The sequence below is a fragment of the Trachypithecus francoisi genome, unplaced genomic scaffold (assembly GCF_009764315.1).
Source record: "Trachypithecus francoisi isolate TF-2019V2 unplaced genomic scaffold, Tfra_2.0 Lachesis_group10, whole genome shotgun sequence".
NCBI classification, from domain to species: Eukaryota; Metazoa; Chordata; class Mammalia; order Primates; family Cercopithecidae; genus Trachypithecus; species Trachypithecus francoisi.
Genome location: NW_022681455.1, coordinates 31,558,390 through 31,580,499, shown reverse-complemented (window position 1 = coordinate 31,580,499; position 22,110 = coordinate 31,558,390). Strand labels below are relative to the sequence as shown.

Sequence of the window (22,110 nt, the reverse complement as noted above, 5' to 3'; positions counted from 1 at the left end):
AAAGACAGGGATGGCAAATGTTTCATTCAGGAAAAAAATCCAGGTTGAACAATGGGGCTGTTGGGGCGGGGCCAAGAACATTCTGCTCGAATTAACAGTATTAATGGGCCGGGTGAGGTGGCTCACGCCTGTAATCCCAGCACTTTGGGAGGCCGAGGCGGGTGGATCACCTGAGGTCATACATGGGTGAAAACCCGTCTCTACTAAAAAACCAAAAATTTGCTGGGCGTGGTAGCGGGCGCCTGTAATCCTAGCTGCTTGGGAGGCTGAGGCAGGACAATCGCTTGAACCCAGGAAGCAGAGGTTGCAGTGAGCCGAGACCAAGCCATTGCACTCCAGCCTGGGCGACAGAGCGAAACTGTCTCAAAACAAAAGCAAAAACAGTATTAATGGAATGTAGTATAACCCTCAAGCCCTACTATTAACACTTGGGGCCGAATCTAGACCCCGTCTTCCCGCTCGGATTCAGAACACCTTCCTGACTCCCTGGCCCTAGGGCATCAGCTACCTCGGACAGCATCCTACTGGGAAAATACCGCCCACCAGCCCTACCACTGGGAAAGAGTCGGGCAATGCCCCTCCCCTCAGCTAGGGCCTGCCGTTTCCTAGTGCTTGCCCAGCCGCCCTCAGGTCACCTTCACTACCGGGCCAAGGACCCCGTGGGAACTCGCAGCCCTGGCCGCACCGGTTCCTCGCGCATCCATGGAGGGGTGCCTAGAGAGAAGACCTGCATGGCAAAAACCTAAACGAAGAGATGAGAGGCATGGAGAAGAGTAGGACAACAGAAGAAAGATAACAGTGGGAGGAGACGTTAGTTTCCTTTATACCTTTTGTTACTGCCGGTAGCAGGGAAGTTAGAAACGGTTTTAAAACAAATTTCAGACAGGCATTTAACAAAGGCAAGCCTGGAGCGCACGGATCTGTACAACCGCGGAAGGCCCCGTTTCCGGTCCCTTGCGCCTGCGCTCTTGCAGCCAAGAAGGCGGGAGGCTGGAGTAGAGGGAAGCCTGCAACCGGAAGTGAAGGCAGATTTCCCTCCTTCGTCGCTGTTGCTGCCGCCATACGCGCTCTGCCTGCTTAGGTAAGCTTAGGCGTTCGCTACAATCCGTTGCCATCTGCGCTTCTCCGCACCCATCCCGTCACATGGGTTCCTGATACCCTTTTCACAGGCGATCGTCTGGTCTCTGGGGCCTAGTTGGTTCGCTGTTTCCGTAGCTTGCATCCCTTTCGAGAGCAAAGAGCTCTTGGGGGAAGGAAGGGAAGCTAAGGGGGGACCCAATCCAAGATGGTGTCCTCGGCGCCATTGTGTTCGTTTTGCTCCCTTTTTCCAGTGGGTTCTTCTCATATTGGAGGCCTCAGCATCAATGAGAGGCGGCGCTAGGCGTCCCTTGGTCTTGGTATTTGCGGAGGGTGGGGCTCTTATCACCTTCCTTGTCCTTTCTTGAGCCGTTTCTCGGCCCACGGTGGGACTGGGAGGAGGAGCCGGTTTCTGGGCCCAGTTGGATTTTTCTCACCTTGACTTGCCCAAGTTAATTTGGAGTGCCTTCCAAGTGTTTACTATTGGTGTCATTGTATGTTTCTCCAAAAGGAGTCTCACCTTCGTAGCGCAACAGTGATGTGAGACCACTTGGTAAAGATCCTGTTAAAGCCTGGGCGGGGATTGCCTTTCTATGTCAACTATTAACTTTGTTATTGTAGGGTGGAGACATGGATTTTTTTTTTTTTTTGTGGCCGAGCCATATGTCTTGCACCGCCCCTACCCCCCGTGCTAATTACACAAGGTTTTCTTAAACAACGGAAGGGAGGATACTGAGAAGTGGGAGGCTGAGAGCTGTGGGAGGTGGACGGCGGCCATATGATGTTTTCTTTTTGAAAGATGAGCGCTTTGCGCAGTGATGACCCTCATCTATCACCCTTGACTGATGGCTGCTGAATTAGGCATCCGTAACGGTGAGATTATAATAGGGAAAGCGCAGTCTTCCTTTGAGGACTTTCCAGGACTCTGCTTGTCATCTCCATTTTCCACTTTACTAAGTTATTAATCATATTTTACCTTTTACTATCTATTATGTTTCCTCACTGTTACTTTCAGATCAAGAATTTATAAGTTGGTCTTCCCCTTCCAACTTTTCTGGTTTCCGCTACTGTGATTGCTAATCTTGTTGGGAACCTGTGTCCTAACCACTTTCGCTGGTGCTGCTTTTTCTGTTCTATTTGCTTTTCGTTTTTATGTTGTGTATCTGTTTTTCTTTCCATGTAAAAGTTTCCTAGTTTAGGGAAAGTGGGAACTGGGAATGGAAAAGAGGTGGTGAAGGCTCTACTCGTGACTAAGTCTTGCTTTTTTTTTTTTTTTTCTCCCCAGCTCTTCTGTTAGAAATAGTATCTTTATTTTCCTTTGCTGTTCCTCAATCCCCTACTCTTCACCCCTTGTTTTCACCTGTTTTGCGAGAACCCATCCAGATCCCCCTTCCCGTCTTCCCCTGCCGGCCCAGTTATGGCAGAGAACGATGTGGACAATGAGCTCTTGGACTATGAAGATGATGAGGTGGAGACAGCAGCTGGAGGAGATGGGGCTGAGGCCCCTGCCAAGAAGGATGTCAAGGGCTCCTATGTCTCCATCCACAGCTCTGGCTTTCGTGACTTCCTGCTCAAGCCAGAGTTGCTCCGGGCCATTGTCGACTGTGGCTTTGAGCATCCGTCAGAAGGTAAATTTTCTCTTGGGCATGTAGTGCTCATTGGGCTTTTTAAGGGTACAATAAAAAGATGTGTTTGTCGTTGCTCAGGTAGTAAAGGTTTATACTTAAGGCTAGATCAGGATCAGGTGCAGGGGCTCACGCCTGTAATCCCAGCGCTTTGGGAGGCCAAGGCAGGAGAGGTGGTCACTTGAGCTCGAGTGCAAGAGAAGCCTGGGCAACATAGGGAGACTCCTGTCTCTACAAAACGTTCGGAAATTAAGCAGGCGAAGGTTGAGGCTTCAGTGAGCTGTGATTGCACCACTGTACACCAGCCGGAGCGACAGTGAGGGAAAAAAAAAAATCAGGAGATAAGTATCAAAAACGATTTTGGATAGAGGAGGATTATACAGGCTTATTCTTTCTTTCGTGATAGCACCAAAGTGTTAATTATTTAAAAGTAGCTTCCAGGTCTGCCATTCATTCTTGTGACTGACTTTTCTTGTCTGCTTATTTTTAATTTTGTCATTTGACTTGTAATTTTAAATTTCCAGAAAGGTCCTGGTTGGACCTGTAGTCTCCCTCTGTTGGGCCAGGCCAACTGTGGTCTCTGGAAACCTCTGTGATTGGTTTAGAGATGACTGGCTTCTGGGTCAGGTACCAAGTCCTTCATTTTGTCCCGGGTTGTTGTTATGTGACCCAAAGTATGGCAACTGAAGTAGGAGAAATGGTCTTTAGCGGGTATTCAGATGTCATGAATTGTTACAGATTAAGAAAAATAAAGACAGAGCCAGGAGCATTGAAGGTGAGCGGTTGATAGATGCAAGGGGGCTGTTAGTAGGACTGGGAAGGCCTAGATCTGGAGGAGGCTAAAGCTGGGATGAATTAGGAGAGTCTGATTTTGAGGCGAATATAATTGAGCAGAGAGAGGTAAAAAGGGTCTGGAAGTTGGCAAGAACCAGGTAAATACTAGACTTTGAGAATTGAGTGGTAAGAAATGGGCTTGGCATGATGAAAAAGTTTGTAGAGTTATCTGGAGACTGAAGTCTAATTTATCTTTTCCCCCCTACTTTTAGTCCAGCATGAGTGCATCCCTCAGGCCATTCTGGGAATGGATGTCCTGTGCCAGGCCAAGTCGGGCATGGGAAAGACAGCAGTGTTTGTGTTGGCCACACTGCAACAGCTGGAGCCAGTTACTGGGCAGGTATATTTGGGGAGAGTGCTGGGGAGGGGATTTTGGTTAGGACTGTAAGGGAAGGGTGTTTTTGTCCTAGCTACATGATGCTTGCAGAGCCATGAGCATGTGACCTCGGTTACCCTTGACAACCTGACAGCTGTGGGGAATGTTCTGTCCAAGCATGGGGTTCGTGATTTAGATCACAGAATTGAAGTCATTTATTATCGGCCCAGGTGTGTTTTTGTCACAGTTACTTCCCTAGAGGGGATGAAGAAGGGCTGCACTCACGGTATGTTTCGGTCTACTTCCTGCCTAAGGTGTCTGTGCTGGTGATGTGTCACACTCGGGAGTTGGCTTTTCAGATCAGCAAGGAATATGAGCGCTTCTCTAAATACATGCCCAATGTCAAGGTAAGCCGAGGTAAAGAGACCTGAGAGTGAGGGTGTGGCAAGTTGGAGGGATAAGAAACTTGTAGGCCAGTAGTCTCTTCAATTTTGGAGAAGTTTTAGGTTGCCATGGTTTAACAGTGTTAAGATCCTATGTAACAGGAGGATTTGTAACTGGGCTATGGATGATGCTTAACCAAGACCACTCTTTTCTTACTGCTTTATACTGACTTTGAATTCTATCAGTTTGATAATTTTGGAGTGTGTGGCAGAGAAAGCCAGAAACTTTAAAACAGCTCCAGGGGTGTGTGAAAATTGAGGATTCTGGCCAAGTGCACAGTGGCTTACGCCTGTAATCTCAGCACTTTGGGAGGCCAAGGCGTGGATCATTTGAGGTCAGGAGTTTGAGACCAGTGTGGCCAATGCGATGAAACCCTGTCTCTACTAAAAATGCAAAAATTAGCCGGGCGTGGTGGCACACACCTGTAGTCCCACCTACTTGGGAGGCTGAGGCAGGAGAATCGCTTGAACCCAGGAAGCAGAGGTTATAGTGAGCTGAGATTGTGCCACTGCACTCCAGCCTGGGTGACAGAGTGAGACTCCCATCTCAAAAAAAATCTGATTGAAGTTAAGCATTTTTGGCAATTATCCTTCATAGGTGACGCTGTATCTCGTGTTACGCCACAAATCGGGTTGACTTGTGTTAGTTATTTTTATTTTTATTTATTTGTTTTGAGATGGAGTCTTGCTGCTTCCCCTGGGCTGTGAGTGTAGTTGTGTGATCTCAGCTCACTGCAACCTGCGCCTCCCAGGTTCAAGCGATTCTCCTGCTTCAACCCCCTGAGTGGCTGGGACTACAGTGTGCCATCATACCCGGCTAATTTTTTTTTTTTTTTTTTTTGGTAGCGACAGGGTTTCGCCATGTTGGCCAGGCTGGTCTCGAACTCCTGACCTCAAGTGATCCACCCACCTCGGCCTCCCAAAGTGCTGGGATTACAGGTGTGAGCCATTGCGCCTGGCCTCATTAGTGATTTTAGGTTTACCATAGGATTAGTATCGTGACAGTCTGATTCCATGGTCATTCTTTTCCCCCTTGAAACTAGAGTTTCTGGTGTTATTTGGCACTGCACCAAGGCCCAGATCCCTAACCAACTGTTCACCTAATGGTTTTAATATGAAGTGATAATATTTTGCCCAAAGCAGTAATTTCATGGGGTTTGTATGAAGGAGTTTGAGATTCTGGGTTTATTTAGGAAAACTTAATGTTCCATGTGTTTTTTTTGTGGTACTTTACACTAATCTGGTAATTTCTTGCTGTCCTTATTTATTTATTTTTTATTTTTTGAGGTGGAGTCTCGCTTTTCACCTAGGCTGGAGTACAATGGCTCAATCTCGCCTCACTGCAATCTCCACTTCCTGCATTCAAGCGATTCTCCTTCCTCAGCCTCCTGGCTAAGTTTTGTAGTTTTTGTATTTTAGTAGAAATTTGTAAATATTGTATTTTAGAAGAGATGGGGTTTCACCATGTTGGCCAGGCTGGTCTTGAACTCCTGGCTTCAAGTGATCCACCTGCCTCGGCCTCCCAAACTGCTGGGATTACAGGCATGAACCACCGGGCCTGGCTTTATTTTATTTATTTATTTATTTAGAGATGGAGTATCACTCTTGTTGCCCAGGCTGGAGTACAATGGTGAGATCTTGGTTCACCGCAGCCTCTGCCTCCTGAGTAGCTGGAGTTATAGGCATGCGCCACTGCACCTGACTCCTTTATTTTTTAAATGAAGCCTGGCCTCATAAATGAAGGAAGACGGTTAGATTAAGTCAGAAGAACTGAATTATTGTCCTGACTGCTCCGACTAGCTATGTAACTTTAGGCAGTCACCCGCAGTGTTTGGTTGGGGGGACATAAAATTTCTAAATTAGGTGACCTCTAAAGTTCGTTTTAGTTTTGAAACATGTTAAACATTGGTTTAGCTCAAACAGTGGGAACTCTGGGGGGATTGGACTCTTTCCTTCCTCTTTTTTGAGACTCTTTGCTCCTGGCTCTCGGCAGGTTGCTGTTTTTTTTGGTGGTCTGTCTATCAAGAAGGATGAAGAGGTGCTGAAGAAGAACTGCCCGCATATCGTCGTGGGGACTCCAGGCCGTATCCTAGCCCTGGCTCGAAATAAGAGCCTCAACCTCAAACACATTAAACATTTTATTTTGGATGAATGTGATAAGATGCTTGAACAGCTCGGTGAGTGGCAGTGCTGGGACTTGGCTAATGCTGGGGAATTGTTCTTTGGAGCCAAATGATGTTTATTTGAAACAGGAGCGCCTCAGTGCAAGGACGACTCTTATCTATCACCCATGACTGATGGCTCTGGGTTCCCTGGTTGGTCTTTGTTATGCTTTTAAGCACAGTAAAGGATGTCATCTATCATCTTTCTATGATTTTTGTTTTTAACCTTTGAGAATAGGGGACTTTGGTCATTTTAGGCATAAGTCATCACCACCACCACCGTTTTCATTATGGATTCCTATACCGGGAGTCATAGGGGAGATTCTAAACTGAAAGAGAAGACAGTACCCTTCTGGCATCTCCAGCACAGCATTTACAGTAGAATTGATAGCTGAATAAGTTTCTAGACTCAGGTCTGGGATTAATGTAGAGAGTGTGGCAGTTCGTGTGGTGTGGTATTCTAGTGTGCCAGGTGGGGTTAATGGAAGTTTTTTCTGTCAGAATTGAATTTTGGTGAATGAGTGTGGGATTGGACACAGGCCCCATAAGTCATTACAGATGGTCTTTGGCAACTCAGTATGGTGAGCTATAAAGGTGGGCTCCAGGTAGCAATGTCATATTTGCCTGACTTGATAGAAAAGTGATCCAGAGAGTCATAGATGGACTCTAATATCTGGAATGTAATATATGCTTGATACTTGTAGTCTGCTGAGGGCTGGCTGGGGCTTGGACAGGAAAGGATTGGGAGAAGGGCCTGTAAAGCATGTTTCGAAGGCCTTGAGAGCCTCTGCACTGGGCTTTGTCCCTGTTTTATAGTTGGGAACTTTGGGGTTTTATCTTATTTCTTGCTTGGTTAAAACGAACAGCTGGAATCTGATCCCAATTCTTGATTCCAAGTCCATTGCTCTTTCCATTGTGTTATTACTATTTCCAGCAATCTTCATCTCACTGGAAAGTCTCCCTCTTTGTTTATCATACTTGCTTATTTTCTCCTACAATTTTTTTCTTGTTCTTGTAGACATGCGTCGGGATGTCCAGGAAATTTTTCGCATGACCCCCCACGAGAAGCAGGTCATGATGTTCAGTGCTACCTTGAGCAAAGAGATCCGTCCAGTCTGCCGCAAGTTCATGCAAGATGTAAATACCCTTCTACCTTCTCTCCCTCCACTCCCCGCCCGCTGCCTCCTCCCCTTCCTCGCCCTCTTCCTCAGACTCCCTTATCATTCAAGTGCCAAGAAGGCGGCTTGTGCCCAACTGGGAGTAATGACTCCTTGAAGAGACATACAGAAGCAGAGACAGCTAGTGTTAGGGTCTGCGCGGGTGCCAGGGAAACTCCGGAAGACTTGGTCGGGTTAATGTGAGAGCGGGTAGTGTTCGACTTTTTCAAAAATCGCAACATTTTTGAACCTCTTCTCCCTTTGGGGGAGGGCAGAATTTTTCTGCCCTACCACCCACCCATCGTCTCTTACGTGCCCCCTACAGCCACGCACTGTCAAGGTGGCGTCGAGCATACAGCTGGAGCCTTCTGCTCACCAAAACTCCTACTTTCCGGTGGCAGGAGAGCAAGAGAGGGACAGACAGATGGCAGGGCATGTCCAAAAGAAGAACATCAGCACGAATGAATCCTCCCCTTCCCCACCTCCAGGGGTGGGGGCCTTTGGCACCTCAATCCCCGATACCCTACTCCTTCCCACCCACATCTCCTTGCACCCATCTGGAACCTCGGTTGATGTGAGCCGGCAACAGAGAAGCACCGTGGCGCGGCGAGGGAATGCGGACGGCACCCAGCGCTGGATGGCGGCAGCGGAGGCCGCGGGGAAACCTGACCAGGAAGCTGAGGACCAAACCAGCCTCTTTTTCCGTTCCCGGTTTTTTTCCTGAACCCAACGCGTGCCGTGCCCCGTTTCCCCCCATATGTGTTGGGGAGGGGTGTCCTCAATGGGGTGGTAGATTTTTTTTTTTTCCTTAAAAATTTTTTTTGTTTTTTTTAATACTCAGAGGAGAGGGACATAGGAAAGGTAAAGTGGATGTAATCGGGTGGGTGTTAGGGTTTGGGGCTAGGTGGGGCCAATTGCATAAGCAGTGGAGTGTGTTCTCCCTGCAGTGTTCCTTCCCGTGGGATGATAACTCTTTAGCTTTATTTGGGGCTAGAATGAGATTTGAAGAAGGCCATGGAACTTCTCTTTAGAAAGCCTGCCTTGCCTGGGCCTGGTGGCTCACCTCTAATCCCAGTGCTTTGGGAGGCCAAGATGGGAGGATTGCTTGAGCCCAGGAATTTGAGACCAGCCTGGGCAGTGTAGTAAGACTTTGTCTCTACCAGAAAAACCGGGCGTGGTGGCGCATGCCTGTAGTCCCAGCTACTTGGGAGGCTGAGGCAGGAGGGTTTGCTTGAGCTTGGGACACGGAGGCGGCAGTAAGCTGTAATTGTGCCACTGTACTCCAGCCTGGGTGATAGAGTAAGACCCTGTATCAAAACAAAACCTGCCTTTTGGGATTGGGCTTCTGTTTTTTCCCATGACACACCCATCCTTTCCTATTTTGTCCTCTGGGTCTTCATATTAACTATCTTCCCCCAGAGTAGCACAAAAGTGTTAGGAAAGTTGGGCTTTGGAGTTGTGGTAATTTCTGTCTTTGTTACTTTCCTCCCCTTCAGGGGGTTTTTAAATTTTAAAGATGAATGCAGTGAGGTATAGTGGTGTGTGCCTGTAGTCCCAGCTATTCGGGAGACTGAAGCAGGAGGATCACTTGAGCCCAGGAATTTGAGGCTATAATGTGCTATGATTGTGCCAGTGAATAGCCACTGCACTCCAACCTGGGCAACATGGTGAGATCCTGTCCCTTAAAAGCATATCTGCCTGCTCTGAATTTGGTTTTTTAATACCACTTACTGATACCTTCCCTGTAAACCTGTAGATGGTTTAATTCTTAGTGAAGAGACCAGTCTCATCTAAAATTATCCTGTTGTGGTCTGACGGCAAGTCACTTATCTTGAGCAATTTTTGTTTCCCCTTAAGTGGCATTTTGACTGTCCATTGCAGTGTTCTGATCTTAAAATTGACATCCACTTTCCTAATGTATATGAGATTCTCTTAGTTGAAGTAGGAGAATCAAATGGAGCAGTTGTTCTGCCCCCACCCCATGTTCTTACAAGCAACTGTGATGGAGTTATTCTGACCTTGAGTCACTGCCTCCCATCATTTCCCAGATGTTTGGGCCTTGCTCTCCCTTTGAGAATCATCTCCCATATTTTTTCTTTCTTCTCCCACCTCTATTTGAGGTAATGGCATCTGTGCTATTGGGGGTTTCACTGCTCCTTTACTTCATTTGCAGTTTCTTTCCCATGATAGATTTTAGTTGGGCAGTCTTAAAACCCATCTGATAGGAAGGAAATTAGATGTAATGTGAGAGAGACCACAGTAAAATATGGGTAGTTTTGGGAGTGGGGTGGGGTTTTCAATCTTCTCTTTCCTCCCCATCCCCCCATGGGGTGTATTGGAGATCAGCTTCCTCCACCCCCCCAGGTTTAACCCCCCCACTCTGCCCTCCTCCCGTTCCCCACCCCTTCCTCCCCCCCAGCCAATGGAGATCTTCGTGGATGATGAGACGAAGTTGACGCTGCATGGGTTGCAGCAGTACTACGTGAAACTGAAGGACAACGAGAAGAACCGGAAGCTCTTTGACCTTCTGGATGTCCTTGAGTTCAACCAGGTCAGTTACACGTCCAGTAGGGGGATGAGCATCGGAGCACTCCAGCTGTAGCAGAAACCTGGATATTAAGTACACTTTTATTGAGGAAATCACATGTGTGATGTGGGAGAGAATTCTGAGGGTATAAACATTAGGGGCTGAGCATGAGTAAGGTGGAAGCTGCTTTTCTATTCTGTGGTTGGCATGGATATGTATGTTCTCAATAACCTTAAGGAAAATAAACTTCAAAAGTTAAGATCCTTGGCCAGGTACGGTGGCTTATGTGTGTAATCCCAGCACTTTGGGAGACTGAGGCAGGTGGATCAGTTGAGCCCAGGAGTTCGAGACCAGTCTGGGCAACATGGCGAAACTTCACTACCAAAGAAGAAAAAGTTAGCCAGGTGTGGTGGTGTGTGCCTGTAGCCCCAGAAACTCTGGTGGCTGAGGTGGGAGGATAGCTTGGGCCCAGGAGATTGAGGCTGCAGTGAACTATGATTGATTGCATTACCGTGCTCCAGCTTGGGCAATAGAGTGAGACCTTGTCTCCAAAAGTCCTTGAAAGGTTTTAGGAAGTTGTTAAAGGCTTGAAACAATTTTGGGGGGCATGTTAGGGTTCTTAAATGTTTAATTTCTCTAATTGCTTATTCAAGAGAAGCATTTCTGACTGGGTGCAGGGCAGTGGCTCATGCCCATAAATTCTAGTACTTTGGGAGGCTGAGGCAGGAACATCGCTTGAGCCCAGGACTTCAAGACCAGCATGGGAAACAGAGAGATGCCCATCTCTACAAATAGTAAAAAAAAAAAAAAAAAAAAAAAAAGTAGCTGGGTGTGCTGGTGTGCACCTGTGGTCCCAGCTACTTGGGATGCTGAGGTGGAAGGATCTCTTGAGCCCAGGAGGTGTAGGCTGCAGTGACCCACGATTGCACCACTGCACTCCAGTCTGGAGGACAGAGTGAGACTCCATGTCAAAAAAGTGTTTTATTAATATACTTGTAAGTGGCCTATTTGCACTTAAGACTACTTTCTAGAATTAGGATAGCTCCCTTAGGTTTAATGTTTTGGTGAGCAGGAATATCAGTTACCCCTCCAGATCTTAATTCTAGCTTTTATCACTTTTTCATGAGGTGATCTCATCCTTGTCTCCTACCATGTCTGGCAGTTTTGGTTTCTGAACTTTGTGCTACCTCAGAGGCCAGCTTCCCTAGGGAAAAATCAGTGCTAAAATAAAGTTATATTTCTTCTTCTGCTCTAAATATATAGTGGGGGAATAAGAGAGATGAAGAGGAATTCTCGAGAACGTAATTAGTAGAAACTCCTCTCTCCCATGTAATGTCTCTCACACACTATGGACCCCTATTCCCCCAATTCGCGACCCCCCCACCTCCCCACCCCACCCCACAACAGGTGGTGATCTTTGTGAAGTCTGTGCAGCGGTGCATTGCCTTGGCCCAGCTACTGGTGGAGCAGAACTTTCCAGCCATTGCCATCCACCGTGGGATGCCCCAGGAGGAGAGGTGAGTTGAAGATGGGAAAGATATTTTGTGTCTTTGGGAGAAAAAGACAGTTGAGAGAAGGGCATCTCAACATTTTAAAAATTTCCTTTCTCACAAAGGCTTTCTCGGTATCAGCAGTTTAAAGATTTTCAACGACGAATTCTTGTGGCTACCAACCTATTTGGCCGAGGCATGGACATCGAGCGGGTGAACATTGCTTTTAATTATGACATGCCTGAGGATTCTGACACCTACCTACATCGGGTAAACCCCACAGGCTGAAGAAATCCCACTCTCCCATTCCCTTTTTTTCTGTTTGTACATTTTCATCCCTGCCTCTGGGTCTCTTTCCTCTTTGATCTTCCAGTGCTACCCTCTGTCTCCTTCCAGGTGGCCAGAGCAGGCCGGTTTGGCACCAAGGGCTTGGCTATCACATTTGTGTCGGATGAGAATGATGCCAAGATCCTCAATGATGTGCAGGATCGCTTTGAGGTCAATATTAGTGAGCTGCCTGATGAGATAGACATCTCCTCCTACAGTGAGTGCTGATCTCATGAAACCCTTTAGGTCCTCCCTGTTCCTTAGTGTGTATGTCCTAAATCCCATCACTTAGGTCATTGGCACCTGATGCATAATGGACACTTGACTGGTTCATGCCCCCTGGTCTTGGATGCTGTGTTGGGATGCTTTCCTGACCTTTATGTGGGGTTTCTGTCTTCCCTCATCATATTACATCCCTTCCCTCACCCCCACGTCTGTCCTCTGAACCCACCAGCATCTGCATGTGTGCTGTGTGTTCCTGCCTCGCTTTCCCCTTTTCATGCCTTATTCTGACCATGCTATGTTTTCTCCTTAGTTGAACAGACACGGTAGAAGACTCGCCCATTCTGGAATGTGACCGTCTGTCCTTCAGGAGAGGACACCAGGGTGGGGGTGAAGGAGACACTACTGCCCCCACGCCGACAGCCCCCACCCCATGGCTTCCATCTTTTGCATCACCACCACTCCTGAACGCCCATTTCTGATTTGTCAGAATTTTTTTAACAAAACTAAAAATGAAACACACGTGTCTGTGGTATCTATAAGTGCTTCGTCCCTTTATTGCATTTGGGGTGAGGTATTTTAGGGCATGGTCCAGGGTAGATTCCTGTAAGGCTTGGGTGCCCTGCCTGCTGTGAGATTAAAGGGGAATGGGACTAAGACTGCAGAGCCCTGGCTCCCCAACTACCTGCCAATTGCCCGCGATTTATGGGGGTCTCTTCCACTTTCTCTGGTCTGGGAGAGGCTGGGGTGTCTCTGATCCCGAGGCTGCTGGTGGGTGGTACACGGATTTTCAGTGCCAGAGGGTGCTATGGGCACTAGGGGAAGCTTAGACGCCTCCTCCCAGGCTCTCTCGGTGCCTCCTCATCTGTTCCTTCAGCTTCTGGATCTTGAGCACCAGGGCTTGGGCCTCCCAGGCTCCCTCCTGCCCTTCCAGGAGGGCCTGGTACAGCTCCAGCTGCTGTTCCAGCAACTCTTCAGCTTGGGCCAGCTCAGCTGTATGGTGGATCCCGGGGCCCTGGTGAGGGAATTAGGGGAGGGAGCATCAGCCAGGGCAGGGGGCTGAGGCCCTGGGAAGCTTTGTTGCAGGCTTTGGGCTGGAAGTGAGAAATTCCACCTTGCCTATCCGTTTTTGACCCGGTCCTTATTTAGGACGCCTGTATTGAGAAGCCCAGGTAGCTCCCTGTCTTGGGCATAGGCCTTTGGGGGAGCAGGTAAGAGTTTCCTGGCCCAGGGGCCGTAACTGGCTTCCTTGAACAAGGATATGGGGTCATTGGAAAGAGGATTGGCCGCTCCTCCCCACTAAGAAATAATTAACTGTTACGTGAGGGGGAATAGATCCTGTTGAAGGACTTTGTGGACTGTGCTGCTGTGGGTGGGGGTGGGGGAGAGCCCTGCAGTCCGGGCTGGGGTAGGGGAGGAGAGGAGCTGGTAGCTGAATTTAGGAAAAGAGCTGCAGGGGTAGGCATGGTGTGGGGTGGTGCAGGGTGGGATTGAGGGTTTTTTTCCCACACCCCAGTACAAATTCTCACACCCTCTTTTCCTACCTGTGGTGCCACTTACCCTGGGAGTGGATGTCATCTTCCCATTGCCTCTGGAGCTGGTCTGCTCTTCCATGCTTGCCTTGGGGTTTTGGGAGCAGCACCCACGGGAGCCCTGGGGTGCCAGGGACCAGGAGGGCAGAAGGAGGCGAAGGAAATGGCACCGAGAGAGCCAGGGCAGAGGGGGGACCATGGCGGGTGACCTGGCAGGGAGCTGTGTGAGCTGCCCAACAGCCACCAGGAACTGGTTCCCTCCAGGCCTTGGCCTCACTTCAGTGCCTGGCCCTGCCCAGGCCCCGGCCCCCAGCCCTGCCCCTGCCTCTGTCCCGCTCTGCCCCCACCTCTCTCCCAGCCTGGCCCCAGACAGAGTCCAGGAACAACTCCTGTTCCTGATGTGAAAAATGTTCCTGCCAGTTTAGGCAGAACTTGCTTCAGAGCACTGCCCAGCCTACCACAGGTCTGTGATTTTTTTTTTTTTAATCTAGTGTTTATTAGGTATGAATTTTACAAACATTACTTGTATTAGTGGTAGCTGTGGAGCTGCAGAGTATTACACCTTTTCCAAGCTGCATGGCGAGAACCACCAGTAGTGTGGTAGAACTTACAGCCCTTTCCAAGGCCATGGCTCTCTTGGCCTGCAGATGTCAGCCCACGCATCTCCCTGTGCTTGCTGTGGACCACTGGGTGTCAGGTTTCCTTCTGACAGTGTTATGGAATGCATCAACTAGGATAAACTCAAAAACTTTGTATGTGGAATCTTTAACCAGCCCAGTGAGAATTCAGGACTCAGAGCCCCACAGTGGCATCCAGCTTGCTCTTCTGAGCTAACTAGCTGGTTAACACCATGATAGGCTTGCTGTTAAGTTGCATTCTTAGGAACTGGATTTTCGGCCACCACGGTGCTTCTATATAACGTAACCTTGCTTGGCTGTAGCCCAGTAGCGTGTTTTACTGGGCTGGGTGGGGCGGGGAGGGGATCCCTGTGGAGAGCGGAGAGCTGGTGGTACCACCAGCAACGGACCCTCAGAAGAAAGCTCATGACATCAGACTGCTTCTTCATAGCTCCTGGATGTACTTGTATGCACCATCTTGGTTTACCCAGTGGCTGCTGCCAGACAGAAAGGAAAGGCTACCACAGGTCTTGCGTCTTTTTTTTTTTTTTCTTTTGAGACAGTCTCACTCTGTTGCCCAGGCTGGAGTGCAGTGGCACAATCTGGGCTCACTGCAAGCTCCGCCTCTCTGGTTCACACCATTCTCCTACCTCAGCCTCCTGAGCAGCTGGGACTACAGGTCCCCGCCACCATGCCTGGCTAATTTTTTGTATTTTTAGTGGAGATGGGGTTTCACCGTGTTAGCCAGGATGGTCTCCATCTCCCGACCTCGTGATCCGCCCATCTTGGCCTCCCAAAGTGCTGTGATTACAGGCGTGAGTCACTGCACCCGGCATGTCTTTTTCTTTTCTTAACACTATCTTTTCTCACTTCACTCTGCAAGGTAGGAATTACATCCCTGGTTTGCACCTGAGGAAATTGGCTCAGATGGTTTCATTCAGCACTCACTGGGGAAGTGTCTGTTGGGGGTAGCTCTAGGCTGGATGTGCTCGAGGGTTCACAGCTGGTTGTTGGTAGGGCCTGGAGGGTTCATGTCCAGGTCCACCTGACTTGAAAGCTCATCCTGACCTTGCTTAAGTGCTGATTCCCCTTTGCAGATGTACCTTTTTATTGTGCTTCCCTTTATTGCTTTTTGCAGACGCTGTTTTTTATTTAGGGATAGGAGGCTTGTGGCAACCCTGTGTCAAGCACATCAAGCAGGTCTGTTGATGCTATTTTTCCAACAGCAGACAGACATCATGTCTCTGTGTCACACTGTGGAATTCTCAAAATGTTTCAAGCTTTTTCATTATTATACTTGTTACAGTGACCTGTAACTATTGTGATTGTTTTGGGACACCATGAGCGATGCTCATATAAGACAGCAAACTTAATGGAAAAATGTGTGTATTGTGACTGCTTCACCAACTGGCCATTCTCCCGACTCTGCTTTCTGGGCCTCCCTATTCACTGAGGCACAATAATATTGAAAGGAATAATCCATGCGGCAAAAGGCAAACGTCATAGTCTTATTTTAAGAAGTTGTCAAAGCAGCCTTCAGCAACCATGCCCCTGATCCATGGAGGCAAGACCCTCCCCCAGCAAAAAGATCAGGATTAGCTGAAGCCTCAGATGATGGTTAGCGTTTAACAATAAAATATTTTAAATTAAAGTATATGGCCAGGCACCGTGGCTCACACCTGTAATCCCAGCACTTTGGGAGGCTGAGGCGGGTGAATAACTTGAGGTCAGGAGTTCAAGATTAGCCTGGCCAACATGCTGAAACCTCATCTGTACTAAAAATACAAAAATTAGCTGGGCATGGTGATGGGCACCTGTAGTCCCAGCTACTTGGATGGCTCAGCAGGAAATGGCTTAAACCCAGGGGGCGGAGGTTGCAGTGAGCCAAGATCGTGCCACTGCACTCCAGCTTGGGTGACAGAGTGAGACTCCGTGAAGTATACACAGTTTTTTGGACACAATGCTACTGTACACTTAACAGACTACAATGTAGTACAAACATAACTTTTATGCACAATAGGAAACTAAAAAGTTTGTGTGACTCACTTTGTTGCCATGGTGTGGAGACAAATCTGCAGTATCTCCAAGGTATGCCTGTGATTTCCCCTTCCCTCTTCTTGCTGGCCCAGAATGACCTTGTTTCTTGCCCCTGTCTAGCCCTGCATGCTGTAAGGGTTTGCCTTCTCTGGTAGGTCTGGGCACTTTGTATCCCTTGTAACTTTGGCTCCTGGGATATGACACTGGTACAGGCCTCAAGTTCTGTTCGACTAGTGAGCCTCCCCCCATACCTCCTGAACTAGAACCAAAGTCCTGTGCACACACCGTGCATGTGTGAGCCTGTGTAGAGATGTTGGCTTCCTGCAGGGTGTTCTGAAGGGGTGTCCTGTTGTTACTGGAGGGCATAGCCACAGGCCCAGAAGCAGGGGTGGCTGAGAAGGGAGTGGCTGGTCCCAATTTTGATCATCTAGGAACAGGAAGGTCCTTAGAAAACCATGCCCCAGAAGGCAGGATTGCTGGAGAGTGGACAGCTATTAGCCAGCTTACTATCTGGATATCACTCTGCATTGGGAGGGAAGATGGCCTCTGCCATGGTGTAGGAGTCCAGGAACCAGGCCGGGAGGCCTTCCCAGCAGTCAGTGCTTCTCACAGTTGCAGGCCAAAGCACCTTTAGATGAGGCCAAAGACTTTACATTCCTCATTAGCTGACTTTTTCCCACTTAAGTGGGAAAAGAACCCAGAACCTTTGTAAAAGTTTTAGGGGAGAAGGGCTTTCCCTCTTGTATCTTAATGATAAGGTTATGCATGATTTATACTTTAATTGCAATGTGCACACAGCTGAAGTCTTAATTATTAGCATATAAGAGCCCCAAACTACTGTTGTTATAGATAAGTGAAACTATGCAGTATATGGTTAAACAATCCACAACCAATTAACATTGAAAATTGGCCAGGCGCGGTTGGCTCACACCTATAATCCCAGCACTTTGGGAGGCCAAGGCAGGTGGATCACTTAAGGTCAGGAGTTCAAGACTAGCCTGGCAAACATGGTGAAACCCCATCTCTAGTAAAAATACAAAAAATTAGCTAAGCATGATGGTAGCCGCCTGTAATCCCAGCTACTCAGGAGGCTGAGGCTGGAGAATTGCTCGAACCTGGGAGGTTGCAGTGAGCTGAGATCGTGCAATTGCACTCCAGCCTGGGTGACAGAGCAAGACTCCATCTCAAAAAAACAAAAAAAAAAAGGAAAAAAAAAAAATTAACTACATTTTTGGGGGGTGGACAAAGTGATGCTCCATCACCCAGGCTGGAGTGCAATGGCACAATCTCTGCTCGCTGCAACCTCCGCCTGCCGAGTTCAAGCAACTCTCATGCCTCAGCCTCCCAAGAAGCTGGGATTACAGGCATGTGCCACTATGTGGAGCTAATTTTTATATTTTTAGTACAGACTGGATTTCACCATGTTGGCCAGGCTGGTCTTGAACTCCTGGCTTAAAGTAATCCGCCTGCCTCAGCCTCCCAAAGTGCTGGGATTACAGGCATGAACCACTGGACCTGGCCCTGTATCTGTTAATTTAAAAGATTAGCAGCCATTTAGAAAAAAACAACAAATGAGACTTTTGCAAGACAACCTAAATGATACACTAATAACGATCCTTTGGGAAAATGACATTTCAATCACGTGAGTTTCTGCTTTAGGTTATGTACTCCAAAATGGACTAAATGGACTAACCCTCAATAATTTATAGTAGGTAGATTTTTTTTTTTTTTTTTTTTTTTGTGTGTGTGTGTGTTTTAACAGTAGGTAGTTCTAAGCCATAAATAAAATAGAATCTGAATTTTGGTTTTGTTCATCTGTGGGAACTTAATTAAGAAAGCACTGGCCTTTGGGTCAGTTCAAATATAGTGGATGAGGCCAGGTTCAGTGGCTCACGCCTGTAATCTCAGCACTTTGGGAGGCTGAGGCGGGGGATCACGAGGTCAAGAGATTGAGACCATCCTGGCCAACATGGTGAAACCCCGTCTATACCAAAAACACAAAAATTAGCTGGGCATGGTGGTGCATGCCTGTAGTCCCAGCTACTTGGGAGGCTGAGGCAGGAGAATCACTTGAACCCAGGAGCCAGAGGTTGAAGTGAGCTGAAATCAGGCCACTGCACTCCAACCTGGTGACAGAGTGAGACTCCGTCCCAAAAAAAAACCAACAAAAAACAGCTGGGCGCGGCAGCTCACGCCTGTAATCCCAGCACTTTGGGAGGCCGAGGCGGGCGGATCACGAGGTCAGGAGATCGAGACCATCCTGGCTAACACGGTGAAACACTGTCTCTACTAAAAATCCAAAAAATCAGCCGGGTGCGGTGGCAGGCACCTGTAGTCCCAGCTACTTGGGAGGCTGAGGCAGGAGAATGGCGTAAACCCGGGAGGCGGAGCTTGAGGTGAGCCGAGATGGCGCCACTGCACTCCAGCCTGGGCAACTGAGCGAGACTCCTTCTCAAAAAACAAAACAAAACAAAAACAAAAAAACACACAAAAAACAAAAAACAAAACAAAACAAAAACCAAAAAACAAATATAGTGGACGAATTGTAGATCTCATAATTGTAGAAATGAAGGAATTAAGATTAAAAAAATACACAAACCAGATTACCTAGTGCTAAGGTTGAATGTCCCCCACCAAAACTCATGTTGATATTTAATTGCTATCCTAATGGTATTAAGATGTGAGACTTTTTTATTTTTATATTTTTTTGAGGTGGAGTTTCACTCCTGTTGCCCGGGCTGGAGTGCAATGGCACAATCTCAGCTCACTGCAACCTCTGCCTCCCATGTTCAAGGGATTCTCCTGTCTCAGCCTGCTGAGTAGCTGGAATAACAGGCATGTGCCACCACGCCCAGCTAATTTTTGTATTTTTAGTAGAGACAGGTTTTCATCATATTGGTCAGGCTGGTCTCGAAATCCTGACCTCAGGTGATCTGCCCACCTTGACCTCCCAAAGTACTGGGATTATAGGTGTGAGCCACCCCGCCATGCTGGCCGATGTGGGACTTTTCAGGGTTGATTAGGTTGAATAGATTAATGCCATTGTATGGCAAGATAAAACTGAGTTCAGCCTCTTTGCCCTTCCACCTCTCACCGTGGGATAATACTGCAGCCAGGCCCTCATAAGATGCCAGTGCCATGCTCTTGGACTTCCCAGCCTCCAGATCTGTGGGAAATACATTTATTCTCTTTATAAATTGCTCAGTCTGTGCTGGGTGTGGTGGCTCACGCCCGTAATCCAAGCACTTTGGGAGGCCAAGGTTGAGCCCAGGAGTTTGAGACCAGCCTGGGCACGTGGCAAAACTCCATCTCCACAAAAAAACACAAAAATTAGCTGGGTGTGGTGATGCGGGTCTGTGGTCCCAGTTACATAGGAGGCTGACGTGGGAGGATCACTTGAGTCTGGGAGGTGGAGGTTGCAGTGAGTTGAGATCGTGCCACTGCACTCCAGTCTGAGCGACAGAGAGAGACCCTGTCTGAAAAACAACAAAATAAATTACCCAGTCTGTAGTACTCTGTTATAGCAGCAGGAAATGGACTAAGACACATGGATTATGTTACTATGTTTATTTATTTATTGTTGTTTTTGTTATTCCTGACTCTTAATAGAGTCTTAATCAGATGAGCATTCTGACCTGGCCTCCGCAGGAGGGACCTGTCTTTAGCCAGGGACAAGAAGAGATTAAGACCAGCATCATCCACAAGGTCAAGGGGCTGCAGAGCCCCCTAAGGCCAGTGTGCTGATGGGCCCTTCAATATTGTGTCCTACCCGGTGGATTGGCAGGACTGGGTGACTGACAGGAACCATGGTTGCCTCTATGGGAAAGTTTTATGGAGATAGGGGCTGAGCGATGTTGAAGTTTAGCCATTACATTACAGTGAGAGAGATTACATTACTAAGTGTCAGAGACCCTGCTGGGCACTTTCTGTTACTGTCACAGGTGGCTTTCACAGTAACCTTTTAAGAGAGCTCTTTCCATTTTTCTTGTACATGGCTGTCCAGTTGTTCCAGCATCATTTGCTGAAAAGACTATCTTTTCTCTTTTTTTTTTTTGAGACGGAGTCTTGCTTTTGTCGCCCAGGCTGGAGTGCAGTGGCACAATCTCGGCTCACTGCAAGCTCCGCCTGCTGTGTTCACACCATTCTCCTGCCTCAGCCTCCTGAGTAGCTGGGACTACAGGTGCCCGCCACTGCACCTGGCTAATTTTTTGTATTTTTAGTAGAGATGGAGTTTCACCGTGTTAGCCAGGATGGTCTCGCGCTCCTGACCTCGTGATCTGCCCATCTCGGCCTCCCAAAGTGCTGGGATTACAGGCGTGAGCCACCGCGCCCGACCAATACTATCTTTTCTCTATTGTATTGTCTTTGCTCCTTGTATTTATGTGGGACTATTTCTTGGCTCTCTATTCTGCTCAAGTGGATCAATTTGGCTATTCTTTGCCAATGCCACTCTGTCTTTCTAAAATTAATTTTTTGATTGACAAATTTTATACATGTATGGTGTACATCATGTTTATATATATATATATATATATATACACGCACATACATACACACACATTGTGGAATGCATAAACCAAACATTTAATAACATGTACATTACCTCACATACACATTTTTTGTGTGTGATGAGAATGCTTAAAGCAATTATCATACTATTTTGAAATATACAATATGTTGTTATTAAGTTTAGTCACCATAAGGTACAATAGATCTCTTGAACTTATTCTTCTTAACTGAAATCTTGTGTTCTTTGGCTAACATCTCCCCAGTTCCCCCACCTCCCAGCCTCTGATAACCACCAGTTGACTCTCTATATATGAGTCTGACTTTTTTCTGTACTCCACATATAAGTGAAATTGTATTTGTCTTTCTATGCCTGGCTTATTTCACTTAACATAATGTCTTCCAGGTTCATCCATGTTGTCACAAATGACAGGATTTTGTTTTTCAAGGCTGAATATTATTCCATTTTTTATATATACTACATTTTCTTTATCCCTTCATCCATTGATGGACACTTAGGTGGATTCCATATCTTGGCTATTGAGAATAATGCAGCAGCCCAGTGCAATGTCTCGTGCCCATAATCCCAGCTAATTGGGAGGCTGAGACAGCAGGATCGCTTGAGGCCAGGAGTTCAAGACAACCCTGGGCAAAATAGAGAGACTCTGAATCTAAAGCAAAAAATCAAAAAAAAAGAATAACGATGCAATGAACATGGGAGTGCAAATATCTCAACATCCTGATTTTATATCCTTTGAATATATACCCATTAGTGGGATTGCTGGATCATGTGGTATTTCATTTTTAAAATTTTTGCAGAACCTCCATACTGTTTCCCACAATGGCTACGCTAATCACCACTCTGTCTTGATTACTATGGCTTTATAGGAAGTCTTGAAGTCAGGTAGTGGTGGTACTTTGACTTATTTTTCTTCTGTATTGTGCTGGCTAGGTCTTTTGCCTCACCATATAAAGTTTGAATCAGTTTGTTAATATCCACAAAATAACTCACTGAGGTTTTTTATTGAGATTGCATTCATTCTTCAGATCAAGTTGGAAAGAACAGATATATTAACAATATTGAGCCTTCGTGACTATGAACATGGAATATCTCTCCATTTGCTTAGTTCTTTGATTTCTTTTGTTGGAGTTTTGTAGTTTTGTTCATATAGATCTTGCACATATTTTGTTAGATTTGTACCTAAGTGTTTCATTTTTAGGGGTGCTAACGTAAGTGG

At 47.2% G+C, this 22,110-nt stretch overlaps 2 protein-coding genes, 2 non-coding genes and 1 pseudogene across 5 annotated transcripts; 3 read left to right on the top strand and 2 right to left on the bottom strand.

Moving 5' to 3' along the window:
• Positions 1-581: 581 nt before the first annotated feature.
• DDX39B (DExD-box helicase 39B) lies at positions 582-12,722 on the top strand. Of its 2 annotated transcripts, XM_033216555.1 has the most exons (12): positions 582-1,081; positions 1,877-1,950; positions 2,363-2,705; positions 3,749-3,876; positions 4,167-4,259; positions 6,289-6,472; positions 7,476-7,594; positions 10,034-10,165; positions 11,549-11,658; positions 11,757-11,901; positions 12,028-12,175; positions 12,494-12,722. In XM_033216555.1, the coding sequence occupies exons 3-12, from the start codon at positions 2,495-2,497 to the stop codon at positions 12,508-12,510; spliced, it is 1,287 nt and encodes a 428-aa protein (XP_033072446.1). In that variant the 5' UTR covers positions 582-1,081; positions 1,877-1,950; positions 2,363-2,494; the 3' UTR covers positions 12,511-12,722. The 2 variants fall into 2 exon arrangements, with proteins under 2 accessions (XP_033072446.1, XP_033072445.1); XM_033216554.1 differs by lacking the exon at positions 1,877-1,950.
• Positions 1,851-1,928, top strand: LOC117088873. The gene has a single exon (XR_004439391.1). It is a non-coding gene; the product is annotated as a small nucleolar RNA SNORD83 (small nucleolar RNA).
• On the top strand, positions 6,523-6,598 carry LOC117088874. The gene has a single exon (XR_004439392.1). It is a non-coding gene; the product is annotated as a small nucleolar RNA SNORD83 (small nucleolar RNA).
• On the bottom strand, positions 12,712-14,154 carry MCCD1 (mitochondrial coiled-coil domain 1). The gene is made up of 2 exons (XM_033216556.1): positions 13,741-14,154; positions 12,712-13,195 (listed from the first exon to the last, which is right to left on the bottom strand). The coding sequence occupies exons 1-2, from the start codon at positions 13,909-13,911 to the stop codon at positions 13,007-13,009; spliced, it is 360 nt and encodes a 119-aa protein (XP_033072447.1). The 5' UTR covers positions 13,912-14,154; the 3' UTR covers positions 12,712-13,006.
• Positions 14,155-14,240: 86 nt separating this feature from the next.
• Positions 14,241-20,174, bottom strand: LOC117088519 (annotated as a pseudogene).
• Between the last annotated feature and the right edge of the window lie 1,936 nt (positions 20,175-22,110).

Coding starts and splice junctions, on each gene's coding strand:
- DDX39B (XM_033216554.1), top strand. CDS start 2,495: ATGGCAGAGAACGATGTGGACAATGAGCTCTTGGACTATGAAGATGAT. Junction 3,877..4,166: donor TGGAGCCAGTTACTGGGCAG/GTATATTTGGGG, acceptor TTCCTGCCTAAG/GTGTCTGTGCTGGTGATGTG. Junction 6,473..7,475: donor TAAGATGCTTGAACAGCTCG/GTGAGTGGCAGT, acceptor TTGTTCTTGTAG/ACATGCGTCGGGATGTCCAG.
- MCCD1 (XM_033216556.1), bottom strand. CDS start 13,911: ATGGTCCCCCCTCTGCCCTGGCTCTCTCGGTGCCATTTCCTTCGCCTC. Junction 13,196..13,740: donor AGATGACATCCACTCCCAGG/GTAAGTGGCACC, acceptor TTCCCTCACCAG/GGCCCCGGGATCCACCATAC.